Source organism: Epinephelus fuscoguttatus, linkage group LG11 (genome assembly GCF_011397635.1).
Source record: "Epinephelus fuscoguttatus linkage group LG11, E.fuscoguttatus.final_Chr_v1".
Lineage (NCBI taxonomy): Eukaryota > Metazoa > Chordata > Actinopteri > Perciformes > Serranidae > Epinephelus > Epinephelus fuscoguttatus.
The window spans coordinates 2877817-2895090 of record NC_064762.1 but is presented as its reverse complement, the minus strand read 5'-3'; the positions used below and the strand labels follow the sequence as shown (position 1 = coordinate 2895090).

The window sequence follows — 17274 nt, the reverse complement described above, 5'->3', positions numbered from 1 at the left end:
ACTTAAAATCCATTTGTAGTGACGTGTATGAGTGTATGTTGCACACAGCTGTAGGCCTACATTCAGTTCTACACTGATAAAAATAAACAGCTGAATGGGATTCGGCCATCATTAACACTGATTATTTCCACCTGTGCTTCTCCTATGGCGACATGTCAAAGTATCTGCTAGAAAAAAGGACTGTTGACTGTTGACGTCTTCCTCACTCTGTTTATTGTAAGTATAGCACCATTATCATTTTTACTAAAGCCCCTACAAACCCTCAGGTCACCAACAGCACAGGTCTTTTCATTTGTTATTCCTGATTAGACCTCTTCTCATTGCTGTGTAAGCTTGTACCAACTGTGCCTGACTCGGCCTCAGTTTTTCTGCACCCACCTGTGCAGGAGGAACAAATTACACCTTTACCTTTTTTATTAGTTTACAGATTTTGGTGACCTCAGGTAATTCCCAGCGTAGCTATAACAAACTTCAACCTGAGCAAATGTTCAATCAGCCAAAATTACAACACCTGTGTGAGTGTGCAGATTCTTTAATGCACGGACTTTGGTTTAATACCTCTTGTAATGTCCAGCATGGCTCCAGAGTGGAGGTCTCATTAGCCATAACTGAGAACACCTGTGGCAGGGCCTTTAATAGCTCAGTTGAATTAAATTAAAGAACTGAATGAGGAGTCTTTTGCTTGTGTTTGAAAGGCTTAGTGCAGATTCTCACATAGTCCTCTTGAGTCTCGTTTTTCCAGTTGTATGCTCAGTACTTAAAGTGAAACTTATCTATGCTCTCTTCAAAGCCAGACTCCGTTTGTGTTGTGTTTGTGTTGTTGTGTGACTTTGGTGAATCTGAACTAACCCTTTAAAACACCAAAGTCACAACAAACGAACTGATGGAGGCAATGGTAGACCAGTAGCTCCCATGCTCAGTGAGGTAAAATCACAGTTTTTGTCAATGAAGTCTGGCTGTGGAGAGCGCATAGATGAGTTTCACCTTTACTTAAGTTCCCTGTATGTAATGGCTGTTTGGGAAGTATCACACGTATGAGTGGATAAATGATGGATTATACTGTAGGAGTTGTGTGAGAGTTTGTGCATGGATGTTTTGATATAGTTTTGCTGTTGTTTAACGTGAACCTCTATAACTGCAATCCATCAAAAATGTTCTCAGTTTTTGGGTTCTTCGTTGACTGTGGAGATATGAAAGAACACCAAACTTTCCTTCATGAATTCAGCGTAACATGAGGTTAGTTGCTGATAAACATAAGATCATTTTGTGGGTGTATGTAAGTATTCATTTAATTCCTGCTGATGACCATCATATAATAATCCTTATGCATTATCGTTCTACCTCCTCCTGTAACATAATTACAGATACAGCGTTCAAATGCTAGTATACATTGACCAACCACAACATTAAAACCACTGACAAGTGAAGTAAATAAACTTGATCATCTTGGTACACTGTAATGTCCTGCTGGGAAACTTTGGGTCCTTGCATTCACACGGCTGCCATTTGGCAAACACCACGACCCAAACAGACCAAGTGCACCCCCTCGTGGCACCAGCGCTTTCCAGTGGGCTTTGCCAGCAGGACAATGCACCATGCAACACCGCAAAAACTGCTCAGGAATTGCTCATGCTAAAGGCATGGACCTCGTCTCTAAACTCCCCAGATCCCATTCTAATCAAGTATCTGTGGGAGGTGCTGGAACATCAGAGGTCCTGTGTCTATGCCTTGGCAGGTCACAGGTAAGAGCCAATTCGAATCCACGGTGGGGCCTCTTTGGATCGGACTTTGCTCTGACCTGTCGAGACATACTCGATTACATTGGCATCCGGGGAACAGCACTCCCCAGTGGGCCTCCCCAACAGGACAATGTACCATGGGGCACTGGAAAAACTGGCCCAAAGAACATGGCAATCTGCCCTCCAGATTCCCCAAATGCCAATATAATCAAGTATCTGTGGGAGGTACCTGTACCCCAGAGGTCTTATAGTCCATCTCAACAGGTCAGAGCCAAATCAAATCTACGGTAGGGCTTCCTTGGATTGGACATCTGCTCAGGGGCAGCCCAAATAAAGGGATCGATCTGGCCTCCAAATACCCAGATTCCAATCTAATCCAGTATCTGTGGAAGTTGCTGATACCTCAGAGATCTAATGTCTATGCCAGGACAGCTCTGACCTGTCCTGACATAAACTCGGGGCCTCTGGGGTACCTAAACGTCCCACAGATACTAAATTATATTAGAATCTGGGGAACAACACTCCCCAATGAGCTCACCAGCAGGACAATGTACCACGCAACACTGCAAAAACTGTTCAGAAATGGCCCAAGGAACATGACAAAGAGCTTCAGGTGTCAATCTGCCCGCCAGCTTCCCCAGATGCCAATCTAATCGAGTATCTGTGGGAGGAACCAGTACCCCAGAGGTCCTGAATTCACGTCTCAAAAGTCAAATCCACAGTGGGACCTCCTTGGATCGGACTTTGCTCTGACCTGTCGTGACATGAACACAGGACCTCTGGGGTACCGGTATGTCCTTGGATTGGCATGTGGGGAACAGCACTCCCCAACTGACCTCACCAGCAAGACAATGCAACATGTCACATGCAAAAACTGTTCAGGAATGGCCCTGAGGAGCGAGGCAAAGAGCTCCAGGTGTCGATCTGCCTTCCAGATTCCAATCTAATCAAGTATCTGCAGGATGTACTGGTACCCCAGAAGTCCTGTGTTCGTGTCTTGACAGGTCAGTGCCACCATATCCGATCCAAGGATTGTGGATTTAACTTGGCTCTGGCCTGTTGAGGTGTAGACACTGGACTTCTGAGGTACTGAGATACTTGATTAGTTTGGGATCTGGGGAACTTGGAGACAAGGTTGACGCCATAAGCTCAGGCCATTCCTGAGCAGCATGATGTGCTGGTGGGGGTCTGCTGCCATGAGGGGGGGTGCATTTCGTCTGCAGTAGTGTTTAGGTGGGTGGTGCTTGTCAAGTAGCATCCACATGAATACCAAGACCCAAGGTTTCCCAGCAGCACCTTACATTGTAACGAGATGATAAGTTATTCACTTCACCTGTCTGCAGTTTTAACATAGTGGCTGATCTGCGTTCACTGACTGAACTTAATGAAAGCACTACTCTACATATAACTGCCAGTGGAGTGTTTGATTGTTCGCTTTGTCAGCAGAATAGCTCATAAATTCCTGTTGTGTGCCGAGCCTGACCTCTGGCCTCATGTGGAGGGAAGCATGACGGCATATTCCCGATTAATGAAGACACTGCTACGTGAAGACATCGATTCATGCGGTGAGTACACACACACACGCACGCACACTTAATAAAGCAACACAAATGGAACATGTAATATGTCAAAGCTGTTTTAATAGGCGTCACATGGAGGAAAAGGCTCCCACTGTTAATATCCTCAGTCTTCCTATGTGGGTTCTTGGATAAAAAAACAAACAAACAAAAAAAACAAACACGCTCACCTCAAGCACTTATACCATCATCAAGTGCTGACGTCAAGTCAGTTGGTATTCAACACAGTGTCAAATGTTTGTTCACAAGTTCAGCATCAGTTCAGTGATTATTACTCACAGAAACAGGATGCGCAGGTCACAGCCCTGTCTGCAGAACATGGTAGTCAGTCTTATTTGTTAGTTAAAGTGAATTCACACACATGTTGATGGATGGGACTAAGTGAGGGGAACTATGCCAGCGTTAGTCTTTCTGTGGTTTACCTGAGCTCGGAGTGATGGCTGAATGAGGCCGCTGCGTCTGCGCCTACCTGCCTATGTTGTAAAAGGAAATCTGCAGCGACAGGCTAGCTAGCATTCAGCACTACCTGTTAGATAAGAGGATTTTTTTCATAGATGTTTCCTATACCAAACGTTTCATTAATAAAAATACACCTGAATTCTCTTTATGTACAACAGAAAGGAAACATTTTCACCTGCATATTCAAGATTCATTTTTAATATTAGGTATAGATCTTCTGTATTAGAAATATCACTATTTTCTGAAATGAGGATCTTTGAACTAAGGTAATAATGATCATTTCACCCATAAATCATCGAAGTACAATATTTACATATATTACAGAGCCCATGTAATCTGAAACAATATTAAAATAAATGTTCAATAGATACAAATGTTTTTTTTTTAAATTCTATTTATATTTCAACCTTGTCAAGGAGTCCTTACACACTCCAAAAATGTAAAGCCATTCTCCTCTAACAAACTATTAAGTGCAAACAATTTTTTTTCCATATAAAAAACTATGATTGCAGCATCCAGCGTTGAGACAGAGGGCAATAATGAGCCGTTTCCCCAAGTGCTTCCAGAGCTGTCTTTTGCTTGTGTTCCACCGTCATGATTTCAAAAATGGGGAAAACAAGAGTGAAAAGAAAATCTGTGCAAATACACTTTAAAGTGTGATACCATTGATTCAAACGTTTGTAAAGGAAGTAAAAAGCTCTCTTGAACAGGCGTCGAGGACCGGGGGCTGCACAAGAGATCGCCCAGGAGGTGGGAAATGAAAGAGACTTGGCGTTGCTGCGACACAATCCCTCATCTGTTTCCCTTTATCTGCATTTGAAGAACGAAAACGTAGGAAAAAATGTCCGAATTAAACCCATAGAAAAGGTTGAGGCATCACCACAATGCTCACAGCATGTCTAGTCTTTGAAGATCTACAGGCACAAAGGATTGGGTACTAGAGTTTCAGACTAGACACGACTTGATATGACCACAGACGGAACAACGAGCCAGTCGATCCCTCCCATGAACCTCCTGGACGATTTAAAGCTTGCCATCTTACTTCCAATAGCACCCTTTTTTTTTACCCCCAGACACAAGGGGCATCAAGTTTCTAACCCTGGCTTGGCCAACGTCTAAACAATAACACAAAGAGAGCATCTGGGTGGTTGTAGTGACGAGAACGAAGGTGACACTGGAGGTCATGTGGTGTGTGACAGTGTGTGAAGAAGCGCTGCAGGGGCCTTGGCCTTGGTCATCCCCCCGTCTCTGTTGCATGGAGCTGTCATTAGCAGCACCAGCACTGGGGCTATACTACTGTTCCACTGGGGGAGTTGGCTGGGTTGTTTTGAGATGATAGCAATCCCTGTGGAGAGACAGATAACACACATTGATAACAAACAACAGTGTTACTTGTAATGCATTAAAAGAGGCAGAATAGTGAGGCCACGAGGTTTACTGTCGGGAGAGGATGTGCTATTAACCTTCAGAATTCTGAGGGTTTAGTGTAAATCTTGAAATGACCAAAAGCGTCGGCTGCACACAGTGGCGTTAACTGCTTCTGAATGCAGCGAGGAAAATAGCCCAGACTACGTTAAGAGGTGTCACATGACAGTATCCTCGAGAGGCCTGTCACTCACCACTTTCCCCGGCCTAGCCCATGTGCAAACGAAACCCTCCTGACAGGCTGTTACCAGACAGTCCTCAAGGAAGATTAACACAGTGAGTCTCTCGTGAGCGATCTTCTTGCACACCAGCGGCTCGAGCAGCGGCACGTCCTCCATGCGCGGGCACAGCGTCGTGCCCAGAGTCTTTGCCGCTTCCGCTTTTGCCGTCCGCGACGAGCTGAGCTGGTTGAGCTTGTCACTGCTCTTGCTGCTGATGTGGCCCATGCTGTGGTTTCGCTTGTGGTCCTTCTCGTGGCGCTCCTTGCGCGAGTCGTGTAGCGACAGCGTTGCGAACTTGCTGACGCCGGTGGCAATGAAAGCACTGTCGATGATGCTGTTGCCCTTGGTGCTGCTGCTGTTGCTGCTGCTGCCGGTGTGACTGTTGGGCGTGCTGCCCCCTGTTGGGTTGGAGGAGTGTGGCAAGCTGTTGGACCGAGGCAGGGTGTTGGGGAGGGAGTTAGCTGGGTTGCCACTGGTGCTACTATTGCTCCCATTGTCTTTACCATTAGTGCCACTGGGATTAGTGGTGGATACAGTAGTAGCAGTAGCAGTAGTAGTACTTGTAGTAGTAGTCGTAGTTTGTCCAGTGGCTGGAGGGCTTGTGGCACTCATAACATTAGTGTGAGTCCTAGTGCGGGACAGAGGGAGGTGAGGGAAGAGGATGTCCTCCGTTAGGTCCCACAGACACAGCTGGGTGTCCTGTCCCACTGAGCCGAATCTGTAGGTCACACTAACAGGCCGACTGTCTGTAGAGTTTCTCTTAGAGAGCCGAGAGTGAGAGCTGTTCGCTCTGTCTCTGCCCGCACCAAAGTGAATCTGCTCGTGGAACTCCTCGTCACTACCACTGAACTCAGCAGGGGGGTCACCGTCCTCAACGCTGGTGGTGCAGTGGTCAAACGCCACCACACTCACCCACGACTTGTGACCATGCCCCCGTGCGATCACTCTGCAGTCTGAAAACGACCACACAGTCACCAGGTCGTCCTCCCCACCCGCCACGATATACCGTCCATCCGGGCTCCAGCACACACACAGTAAGCCACCAAAGTAGCTTTTCATTGTTCCGTGGAGCTCCGCGGCGTCGAAGCCAAACACCCGCAGGAAGCCATCCTGGCTCGCACAAGCCAGGAACTTGCCATCCGGGGAAAAGGCAAACTCATTGAGCGCCCCTTCGCCCACTGTCCAGCGCAGTAATGGGTTGCGAGCCGACTTGCTCTTGCAGGTGTGCACAGCATAGTTTTCACCCTGCTTAAGGAGCTGGTAGTGAGGCGCCGTGGTGCCGCAGGTGTTCTCCACGTTGTACAAATACATGCTGCCGCTGGAGTGAGCCACCAGGAACAAGCTCTCTGAACCAGGAACCCATCGTACACACGTTACTCGTGACTTGTCTATAAGTCTCTGAGGGCAGAGGGACACAAAAACACAAAGGCAGTGGTCAGACAGTAATGTGGTCAACTAAAACTAAATGCCGCTTTCATCATCTTTTAGTTGAACCCACCTCTTCATTGAAGAGTTTGCTGGTTTCCTTCTTTATTGGGTCGATGAGCTGCACCTGGCCGGCTGAGAAACCCACCAGCAGGGAGACGCTCTCTGCTGTAGCTGTGATGGGGTTGAAGTCATGACACGTGGGCTGCGTTCCTTTGTATATCCTCTTGTCTATGGGCTTACTAAGATCGGCAGCCTAGAACAGAGAGATACACACTGTATTTAAGTGTCAACCATTTTGACAAGCAGCTCTGACTGTGATGGACACTTATTTGGCTTCTCCTTTGCTCACATCAACTATATTTCAGATGACGCCTCTCCTCCAAGGTGACCTCTAACACTTCACTCAACAACTCAGTGCTTGTGTTTATCTCCCAGCTTTTCTCTTAAGATTTCTTGTAAAGGAAAATTGGCACGCAATCTATTTATACTTAAAGGACCCCAAAATCAACAATATTTTTTCTTATTACCTGTAGTGTTGGACATACCAGCCGTAGAGATGTCTGCCTTCTCTCCAATATAATGGAACTAGATGGCACTTGGCTTGTGGTGCTCAAAGTGACTAAATATATTTTAATAACTCAACAACATGTCTCTTTGCAGAAATCATGACCTGGGGCCTCATTTATAAAAGAGTGCTTAGGATTCATACTAAAAGTTGACGTGTGCCCAAAAGCTGAAAATGGCGTGCGCCAAAAAATAATCTGATTTCTATAAAACCGTGCGCACGCACACTTGCACACAATGTTCTCTTTATAAATCACAGACCTCCTGGAGTTGTGCGCACCCAGATCCGCCTCATATTCCGCCCTCTACGCGCCCTAGTTCAACCATAAATGGTCATGCAAATCACCTCGTGAATGCGATCTGCATATAAATAAGCCAGCATGCGAGTGTTCTCTCGTTGTGAGTCACGGCGACAGGTGTGAGAAACAAACCAAAAAACGGAATTTCTCCGAGACTGAGCTCGAGACCCTTTAACGGGAGGTGGAGGACTGAAGAAAGATTTTATTTGGTGGCCACAGCAGCCAAAGAAAGCAAAAAAAAGTGGCAACACATCAACGCTGCTGATTCTGTCAGCTGTGTCTGTGGGACTGTCTGATCTAAAGGTAGACCAAATATTTCTACTCCTTTACCAACATGTAGTTAATGTGTTGCTTTTAAATTTGGGGAAGTTTGACATTGATGTGCGACATAAAGAATCACATTTATTAAAGGTGGAGGCAAAAAGGAGGATGTGCCAGTGCCATCTTGTGCAATTACTCACGAGGGTCACCGCAGTATTTATGTTTATGGCAATTAGTCTGATCAGACACCCGGCCTGAATTACAGCATGAACCAGTGGTATCCCTGTCCCAAAATACAATGTGTAATTTTAAATACAATTCAAAGATCAAAGTGTAATAGGCGAACACGTTTCTTCATGCCGGTTTTGTCATGAACAGCACATGTCTAAGTAGGGCTGATGAAATGAGTGTAACGGTTGTGCTTAATGGCTGTATTTTGAGACATGATAAATGCACTGGAAATATTTAGCTAAATAAATAAATATATTCCATGCAGTCATGCCGTCCTCTCCCCCTCCTGCGCTCACAGAGTGACAATGAGACGTTAGAGGCAGTGCGGATTAAATACGTATTTAGAAAGAATTTCAATTCAGGATTTGAGTTGGATTTTACAGCGTTTTTATGAAACAATTATCACTCACTCCAAGCGCAAAATAAGGCTGCTGGATTTAATTTCAATGATAATGTGGATCTAAGGTGGATATAGCGTGACATTAAATTTGTGTGAGACATCAATAAAAATCGGACTCCACTTCTCCACCTCGTCGTCTGTGTCACCACTTCCCAGTGTCTTCCAAAATGTGCACACGCATGACTCAGAGTTTGCTGACAGGTGCGCACATTCTCCCGCCAAGTTTGTTTTTATAAATCACAACCTTTCCGTGATAAGTGCCGTATGCCACTTTCAAGCCCCGTTTTGTGCGTAAGCAAGCTTTCTAAATGAGGCGGCTGGTTACTCAAGATAATCCACAGACTTTGTTGTGAGCAGTTTCATGTAGGTACTATTTTAAGTACTGACTTTAACCTGTCAAGCTCTCGTCCATGGGTAGATGCATGTTTCTTTCTGAGCTGTGATGGTTGGCGGGTGTAGTTCAGTATTAAAAAAGTGGTTCCTACCTAAAACTGCTCACAACAAGTCTGTTTTCTGTAAAGAGACATTGATGTTGAGTTTTTCAAATGTATTTTTTGGCGCTTTGAGCACCACAAGCTGAGTGCCATCTAGTTCCTTTATATTAGATAGAAGGCAGACATCTCTACAGCTGATATCTCCAACACTCTGCAATTCACACACAAAATCATTGGCTAAATAGCACTACAGGTTAGAGGATAATATGTATTTTTGATTGTTAGGTGTCCCTTTAAGTCGCAGTAAAAAAACATCAAGCCCATGATTGCATTTGATTCTTTCATACACCACCGAGGGACAACTTATCTCACATCAAAATGCCAGAAATGAAGCCAATTAAACTTTCAGTGTACAGAAAAATACCAGTTTTTTAAATAACTTAAGTCTCTCGACATTTGCTGGGGACAAATATTTCAAGAGCATCGCTGGCTGCTATCTACTCTTTGTTTGTGTCTGTCTACAAAGTGCCAACCCAGTGTTCCTGGTGCATGATAATAATGAATTGTGACACATGGAAAGTCATTATCCAAAAATAGAGAGGAAGACCAGACCCAGCCACGCCACATACTGGAGGTTAACTGTTAAGTTTGTCTTTCAACAGGCAGCTGATAACATGACTCAACATGACACTGAATGAAATCAAAATGTGGTATATACTAAGTTATCTATTCTCGTATGATATGACACAAGCTGAGTCCTGTGAGCTTAAACGCCTCCTTGTTGTGCAGGTTTACACCCAAAACTGACCCTATGCATCACTGCAAAATGGTCTGTTTCGTTACTGTAGGTAAAAGGAAGACAATTAGCCAAACCTGTAGTCAGCCTAAAAGGAAAAAGATAATGGACCTGATGAACAGAGCTGCAAACCTGGCAGGAATATATCTGGCATCAGACCAGTGGAATTGTGATATTTGTAATGGCTTTATGTTTTATCGCTGCAACTCTCTCGTGGTCTGTTTTCATGCATTAAACAGACGCAGAGAGAAAGCATAGGGGATGTAATTAAAAAGCTGTCAGTGTCGTCAAAGTGAGGCTGCTGCACTAAATAAAATACGGCTCTTTGGCAGACTTTTTCATTTCAAGTGCTCCAGAACAATGATGCAAAGCTTTCCCTGTCAGCTGCTGAAATAATTTAGACAATAATGAGACTTTTTTTTTTTTTTTTTTAAATCATAGTCTCTTTTTATTAATTAAATCAAACACAAGCTGGGTTTGGACTACTGGCTGTTCTGAATTTATCGTCAACTCACTTAAAATGAATATAAAACAGGCTGAATGAATATATATGCAACATTCCAACCTGTTGAGGTAAGTGGGTGGGACACATACTAACACTGATAATCAGGCAGCATGACATCTCACACATCTATAGTCCTTTACTGACTCTCATCTATGTATTTTCTGTGTGCTAGCAGAGCTGCAATGAAGCCTTAGATGTTAGAGACTGTGACAAGTCATTATTTGACTTCAAGTCTTGGAAACAGAAATTCTTCCTGACTAATTTGAAATATTGCAGGGGAGGAGGAGTACAAGAAGATGCAGTCAGAGTGAGTTGGTTAAATCAAGAGCTGCAGGGAACTGGTGCTCATTACAATTTGGGCGAACCGCCAAAACATCTCCAAGGTAAACGACACTTCTTCTGCTGTGTTGTTTCTGTCATGTGGAAAAAGAATTGCCCGCATTTCAAGAATGTGATTAGGGTTGTAAATAGTACGACGTGATGCAGATATGCATGAAAGTCACAGTTCATTAAAAATTGAGCTGCACAATATCAAATGTCCTCAGCTGTCAAGTTGTGCGATATATCATATCATATCACGGCAGACTGTGATAATGTTATCAGAGATTGTCTGAGATAGTTGTGAGCAAGTATCAAATGAAAACTGCACTTTAAATTGTAACTATCATTTTCATGTTCAGTTCAATGTTAAATTTGTTCAATTTTTTTTTTAATTCAACAAGAACTTTGTTGTGTTTTCGCAGAATAATGAAAGCAACAGAAAAGCACAACCAGTTTTGCCAATTCTTTTCCAATAAAAGTAGCTAGCTCTAGTTCTGAAAGATGCTGTAAGTCACCAAAGTACATCATCGTGCATTAATGGCAGCATTAAACATTGCTGAATTAGATTTAATGGAAAGATCCTCAACAGGCATGGCTGAAAGTGAAATTATTTCTAATTCTGCAGTGGTTCCAAACAGAGGAGCAGCTTCAGTAGTGTGGAATAAACTGTGAATGTTTTATGAACAGCCCCGGACTTCTCAGACTCTTTTAGTGACTTACTGCTCAGAGGGAACTCAGTCAGCGACTCCTCTGGCAGCAACACAGCGTCTCTCCCTCTCCTCTATCACTGTGTCGTCAAGTGATTTTGTCATAAACCTTTGGTGATGTAAACCTACGTGACGCTCGCAGCTCGACAAAAAACTCCATATATGTGACTGTGTGATAGTTGTGGTATCATAACAGGTTACAGCGTGATGATTAGAGGAGAAATGGCAGAGCATAAAGGTCCAGGTGGAAAAAAAATAAGGAAATCACCTGTTGATTTATATTTATAGATCCAAGGGGACATTTATTTAAATGTGTAATTTTTGGTAGATTTTATTTTGTTGAACTGTTAATACTGTAACAGAATCTGAATCTGACTCTGAGTTACTGTTGTTGTTCACAAACTGAAGAAATGAGAGATCGTTTTAGTTTTTACTGAATATTTACTGAATATTTGAAGAATATTGATTATTTTATTGCAACTCTATGTTCTTAAATGAATACAATAATATTTTTTTTTCCTAATTTGTCATGTTGTCAAGAATATCATTGCCACAAAAACACCTAAAACATTGTGATGTTATTTTAGGACAATATCACACACCCTTGCTAAAAACCAGTGGGAACACAGATTCCCTAGACAGCACCAAGGTTCCAGAAATCCCAAACAGAAGCAGATCAGGAACAAATTGGTGAAAAGAGAGTAGGAGAGCACCTGAGCTGGATACACAGGGGCAGAGTTCCTACATGGAGGTTAGGACATGTTTTGCTGCTACTTCAGGGACGACCCCACCATCAGCATGTCACCATGCCTGCTAAACAAGCCCAAACGTGGCTTGCTGCAATGACATCATCAGTGTGTGCGACCAAACAGTGGCTCATATTACATCACATCCAAGCCCTGACAGCAGAGTGCACTCATCATTACATCACGAGCAACAACACACTCCTCGCTGACACTCCTGTAGCTCACACTGTGATGGGACAGACCACAGTTAACCCTGCTGGTGAGCACTGTTGACAACTCGTCACCCTTATGTGGCTTTCTCATGTAAATACCGAGCATAAACAAACACACCATGACACATGACATGCGTTACGTAGCGAGGTCACTGAGAAATCTCACGTCACAGCTCATCACGGACTGAGAGCTCACACAACTGAGGGACTGCGAAGTGCACACAAGACTCAACGAGGCAAAAACAACTACTGTGGCGATGTTAGCTAAGAATGCTAATTAGCTGCTAAGTTAGCTAGGTCTGCTACATGGCCTTGTCTTGACAATCTGCGCACTTCAATGACAGGAGCTGGGAGAGTTGACAGCCCGGCGGCAGCTCGTCTGAAGCCGCCAAACCACCGGGCTGCTCCCGGACGGCTCGGTCTCCGTCGCTGCAGTCAAATATTGTTTACCTTTCTCACGCCTTTGTAGATATAAAAGTAGAGTTCCCGGCCCACATTGAAACAGATCCTGTCGCCGTTGCCGGACTGGTCGTTCACATTGACGAAGGAGACCTTGACGGGGTTGGAGCCCTGCGAGTTGAAAGGCACCCTGTTCGGGCGGCTGTATTCGGAGTGAGTGAGGAGTTTGTAGACGCCTTCCCGTGTGGTGAATTGAGTTTTAATTTCGTTCATCTCCTTCCCTCCTCCCTCCGCCGCCATCTTGGAAATTGGCGTTCATCCTTGTCCGAGCCCCGGATGTTAGGGACTGCGCATGCGCTGGACCGTTGAAGTCCTGCAGCCATGCGTACAGAGGAGTCAACAGTCATGTGAGACCGAACTGGAAAATAAAGAGTGTAGAGTTTACATTTCTGTTGGAAATTAATATAAAAACATAACTTTACCTCACACACGGTCCATATTTGGAATATTAGAAGTATATTAATAAGAGAAAATCATTTTTTAATACCAATAATGGATGGAGAGGGGTATGTGGTCTATTATTAATTTATTTGATAATCATTTTATAATGCTTTTGTGGAAAAACAGTCTTGTTTGTACTGACAATAAAACGCAGTAATTAAGGCAATTCCACAAGCAATGGTTTTATTTATTCATTTTTACTTTTTTGTTGTATTTTATCTTATTTTTATTTTGTTTTATTTCATTTTTACTCAACAAGACCCTTCAGTAGCTATAGATAGATGTATTTTTTATTTAGTTGAAAAATGAAAAATGCAATAATAAATTCTTATGGAATGTTCTCACTTCAGTTATTTTCCATCACCCTTAAAGTGATATATAATAATAATAATAATAATAATAATGATAATGATAATAATAATAACATATAACACAATACTTTTGTGGAAAGACTACACTCAGTCTTTTTTGTTTTATTTTATTAAACTTTATTTTATTTTATTAAATTTTATTTTATATTATTTTGTTTTGTTTTGTTTTTACTCCACAAGAGCCTTCAGTAGGTATAGATGGATGCATTTTTTTTTTAGATAAAAAATGCAATAATACATTCTTAAAGAATGTTCTCACTTCAGTTGTTTTTCATCACCCTAATCATAATAATAATAATAATAATAATAATGATAATAATAATAATATAAGAACCAGATACCTCTCTTTTCTAATTCTACCTAAGGCTAAATAAGTTCACTTTGAAATAATGAATGAGATTTACACATGTAATGACATGAAAAGTTTAATTTAGATATGAATATTTGTACTGTCAACCTGGACACTGAAACATTACAACATCTTTTCTTCTCTTGTAATTTAACAAGGACCTTTTGGGGACTTTTCAAAATTAGTTGAATCATAATGATCAAAATATGATGACTCTAAATAAGGAAAATATAAAGGTTGGTATCCAACATGGTGGACATGAAAGCACAGTTTGGGATTTACAATTTAATTTTAAAAATATTTTATTCACAAATGTCGTTTTTTGAAATCTAGCCCCATTTTCCCTGCATTTCTTAATGATATCATTCTGTATGAAGAATGTGTGAAATGCTGTAAAACTGGAAAGGCTCATGTCTGTATGAATATCTGTGTACTTAATTCCTGAAGGACCACTTATTGATTGATTAATGATTGTAATTTATTTCTGCTTTGCAGTTCAGCTCAGTCATAGTAATGCTGTAACCTGTAACTATTCAAATATCATATGACGTGCCTTTTTGACTGTAAATAAATTTAAAGAAGAATTAAAAATAGAAAGCAGCTACAAGCCATTAACCAGCATCTAATAGATTAATAGTTTAATAATTAATACACTTTACAGACAAATTGTATCTATTTGGTACTTTTCTTTCTTACTAAAATTACACAATATATTATTATTTTATAGATATGGTTTATATGTGTTTTAATATACTTTGTTGAGGTCTTAAAGTGTGATGACATTTTCTAGGTGAGAGCAACATCTTAAATGTACTGAAATACTTTGTATGGACACAATACAGATGAACACTGGTTCAGTACACTAAAAATAAATAAATCCACATGGACACAGAAGACACAAACATCCAATAGACAGACCCCAGACTGAAACTCATGAACTTTGCTTTAATCAAATTGTTAAAATCAGTATATCTGATCATGGTCATCAGAGGACATACGCCACCACAGCTCTAAATTCCAGGAACATACATTCCTGTATCATTGCTCAATTCACTCACACGTGGACGTACCATCTAACTTTTTAACCTGTGGGGAATCTGGTCCTGTCCTTCAAAAAATATCAGCTTACAGTGATTGCGACATGTTTCTCAGTTACACTGACAGTCAGCTTCTAGTAGTGTGGAGACATTTCGATTATGTAACAGATCTGTGGCACATGCGACACACTGCCATCCTCTGGTCAGCTGAAGTCACTGACACCACCACTGGACCAGAGAATTCTAGTGTTCCCCGTACAAGGTTTAGTTACTGTGTCTACTGTGTCTAAATTATTTGTTAATTATTATTTTATTTTATCTGAAAGAAATTGCCAGTTATCTTTGCAATAATATGTAGGTTTCATGTTAATGTATGTTTTGAGAAATATTTTTATTTTTGAAAAAGAAAAGAAACAAATGCAATTGAATTATCAAATATTATTTTGGTGACCCCTCTCTGAGGATCCCCTAGGGGTCACGACCCTCTGTTGAAGACCCAGGGTTTATGTGGGGTGAGGGCAGAAAAACGGCAATATAATACAGAGCCTGCACCTTGTTCCCTTCTCTCATACTTCTGATAGTTCTCATTAACATACCAGTACTGTATGTTTTGCCAGTTTGCTAATTATAATTATTATTCCCTGTTTAGCATTCTCTATGCGATGATGCTGTCGGGTGGACTGATGGTGCTTTCACAAAATATTTACTTGCAAGAGATTGCAGCTGAGATTCATAAGATAATTGAGATGGATTTAGTTTACTCATTTCCAATTAAAGATACTTTTGGCAAGTGGTAGGAAAGCCGTAACTCACAAATGGTTGCAAGTTGATCCTCCAGCGTTGGCCCAGTGGCTGGGGATTATAAATGAAATATACTGTGTGGAAAGACTTACTTTTAATTTAAGGCTTGAGATGGAAAAATGTACAAAATATTTGGAGAAATGGATTGTGTGTTAATGCTGCTGTGAAAAGTGTGACACTGTACGTCAGGATGTAAGTGAAAAATGTACTGTGACTTGACCGTGTAACACCCATGATGTTTCATGTTTGTTGGTGGTTTTCATACTTATGTGCTGAATCAACGCCTTACCTTGAAGGGCACCTCCACACAAATGTGACTACACGCTGTGGTGCAGACCTCTTATTTTTTGGTAAGCTGAAACCATTTCCCTCAGTGGAAACAAAGCTTTTGTTTACTTTAATTTCACAGATAAGAAGCAATAAATTGTGAAGACAATAAAGCCTCCACTAAAATAGCTTTATCCTGGCTTCATATGAGCAGAGGAAATCTCTGCTCATCGCTAGGCTAATTTATACAATGTAAAATGCCATAGGCTTGTGCTAATAACATTGGCATGTTGTATTTGTTTAGTATCAGACAGTTGTTTTGTCAGTGAACCTTGTGAGTTGTAATGGAGCTGAATTTTGTAACGTTACCTTTGTTAAATGTTGCTGTTGTCCCTGGATTCATATGAGCAGAGGAAAAGTCTGCTAGATTAATAATACATCTTTAGATTATTTTAATTAGCCCAGGACACACATGTCCAAGCCCCAGGGAAGGGCTTCATTGCTGAACTCTGGAATCCCATATCCGTTTAGCGTTGTTTGTGGCCATAAGACCAGGGCCTGCTGATCATTCCTGTGAATAAACTTTAGCAGTTGTAGCCAATAAACTCTTAAACATCATGTTAAGATTTCTGATTCAGTTTACAAAGTCCATGAGGTGATGAAGGCCATAAGATGTGGCAGAAAGCTCTGGAAATTTCCAGCTGGTGGACCTTGGGCTATGAATTCTTTGTCAAACTATAGCAAAGTTTATTCATGCTATGTTTTACAATATGACATAAATTCATAGACACTCAAAAACCTCTTTAATGCATATCTCTGCGAAATCTCTGGGTTTCACCCCAATCTCTTCTGCCCGAAAAAGCAACATGTCTGCTGTCCATAGGAAGCCACATGGTATGTGTGTGTCCCATGAGGCACCTCCACAGCAGCTGATAGCACAGGCAGAGCACAGCTGTGATGCTTACATTGGGGGGTATGGGGTCTAAGAGCCAGACAAGCTATCAGGAAAGCTCTCAGTGTGAGTGACAGGCACTCCTTGTGACTCTGCACCCCTATAAGGGCACATAAACTTTAGGGCTCTGGTGTCTCTCTCCTGCTGCCACCCCCCTTTTCCCGGCCTTTCCTCGACACCCCCCCCCCCCCCTTAATGTAGTGAACGTATCTTCTGGAAGCTTCTGAATGGGAGCTTCGAGAAACCACCCCTGAAGTATAAAAAGACACCGG

The 17274-nt window shown here is 42.1% G+C and overlaps 1 protein-coding gene across 1 annotated transcript; it reads right to left on the bottom strand.

Moving 5' to 3' along the window:
* Positions 1-4103: 4103 nt before the first annotated feature.
* wdr20b (WD repeat domain 20b) lies at positions 4104-13048 on the bottom strand. Its single transcript, XM_049590491.1, has 4 exons — positions 12776-13048; positions 6920-7102; positions 5395-6819; positions 4104-5120 (listed from the first exon to the last, which is right to left on the bottom strand). The coding sequence occupies exons 1-4, from the start codon at positions 13022-13024 to the stop codon at positions 5064-5066; spliced, it is 1914 nt and encodes a 637-aa protein (XP_049446448.1). The 5' UTR covers positions 13025-13048; the 3' UTR covers positions 4104-5063.
* Between the last annotated feature and the right edge of the window lie 4226 nt (positions 13049-17274).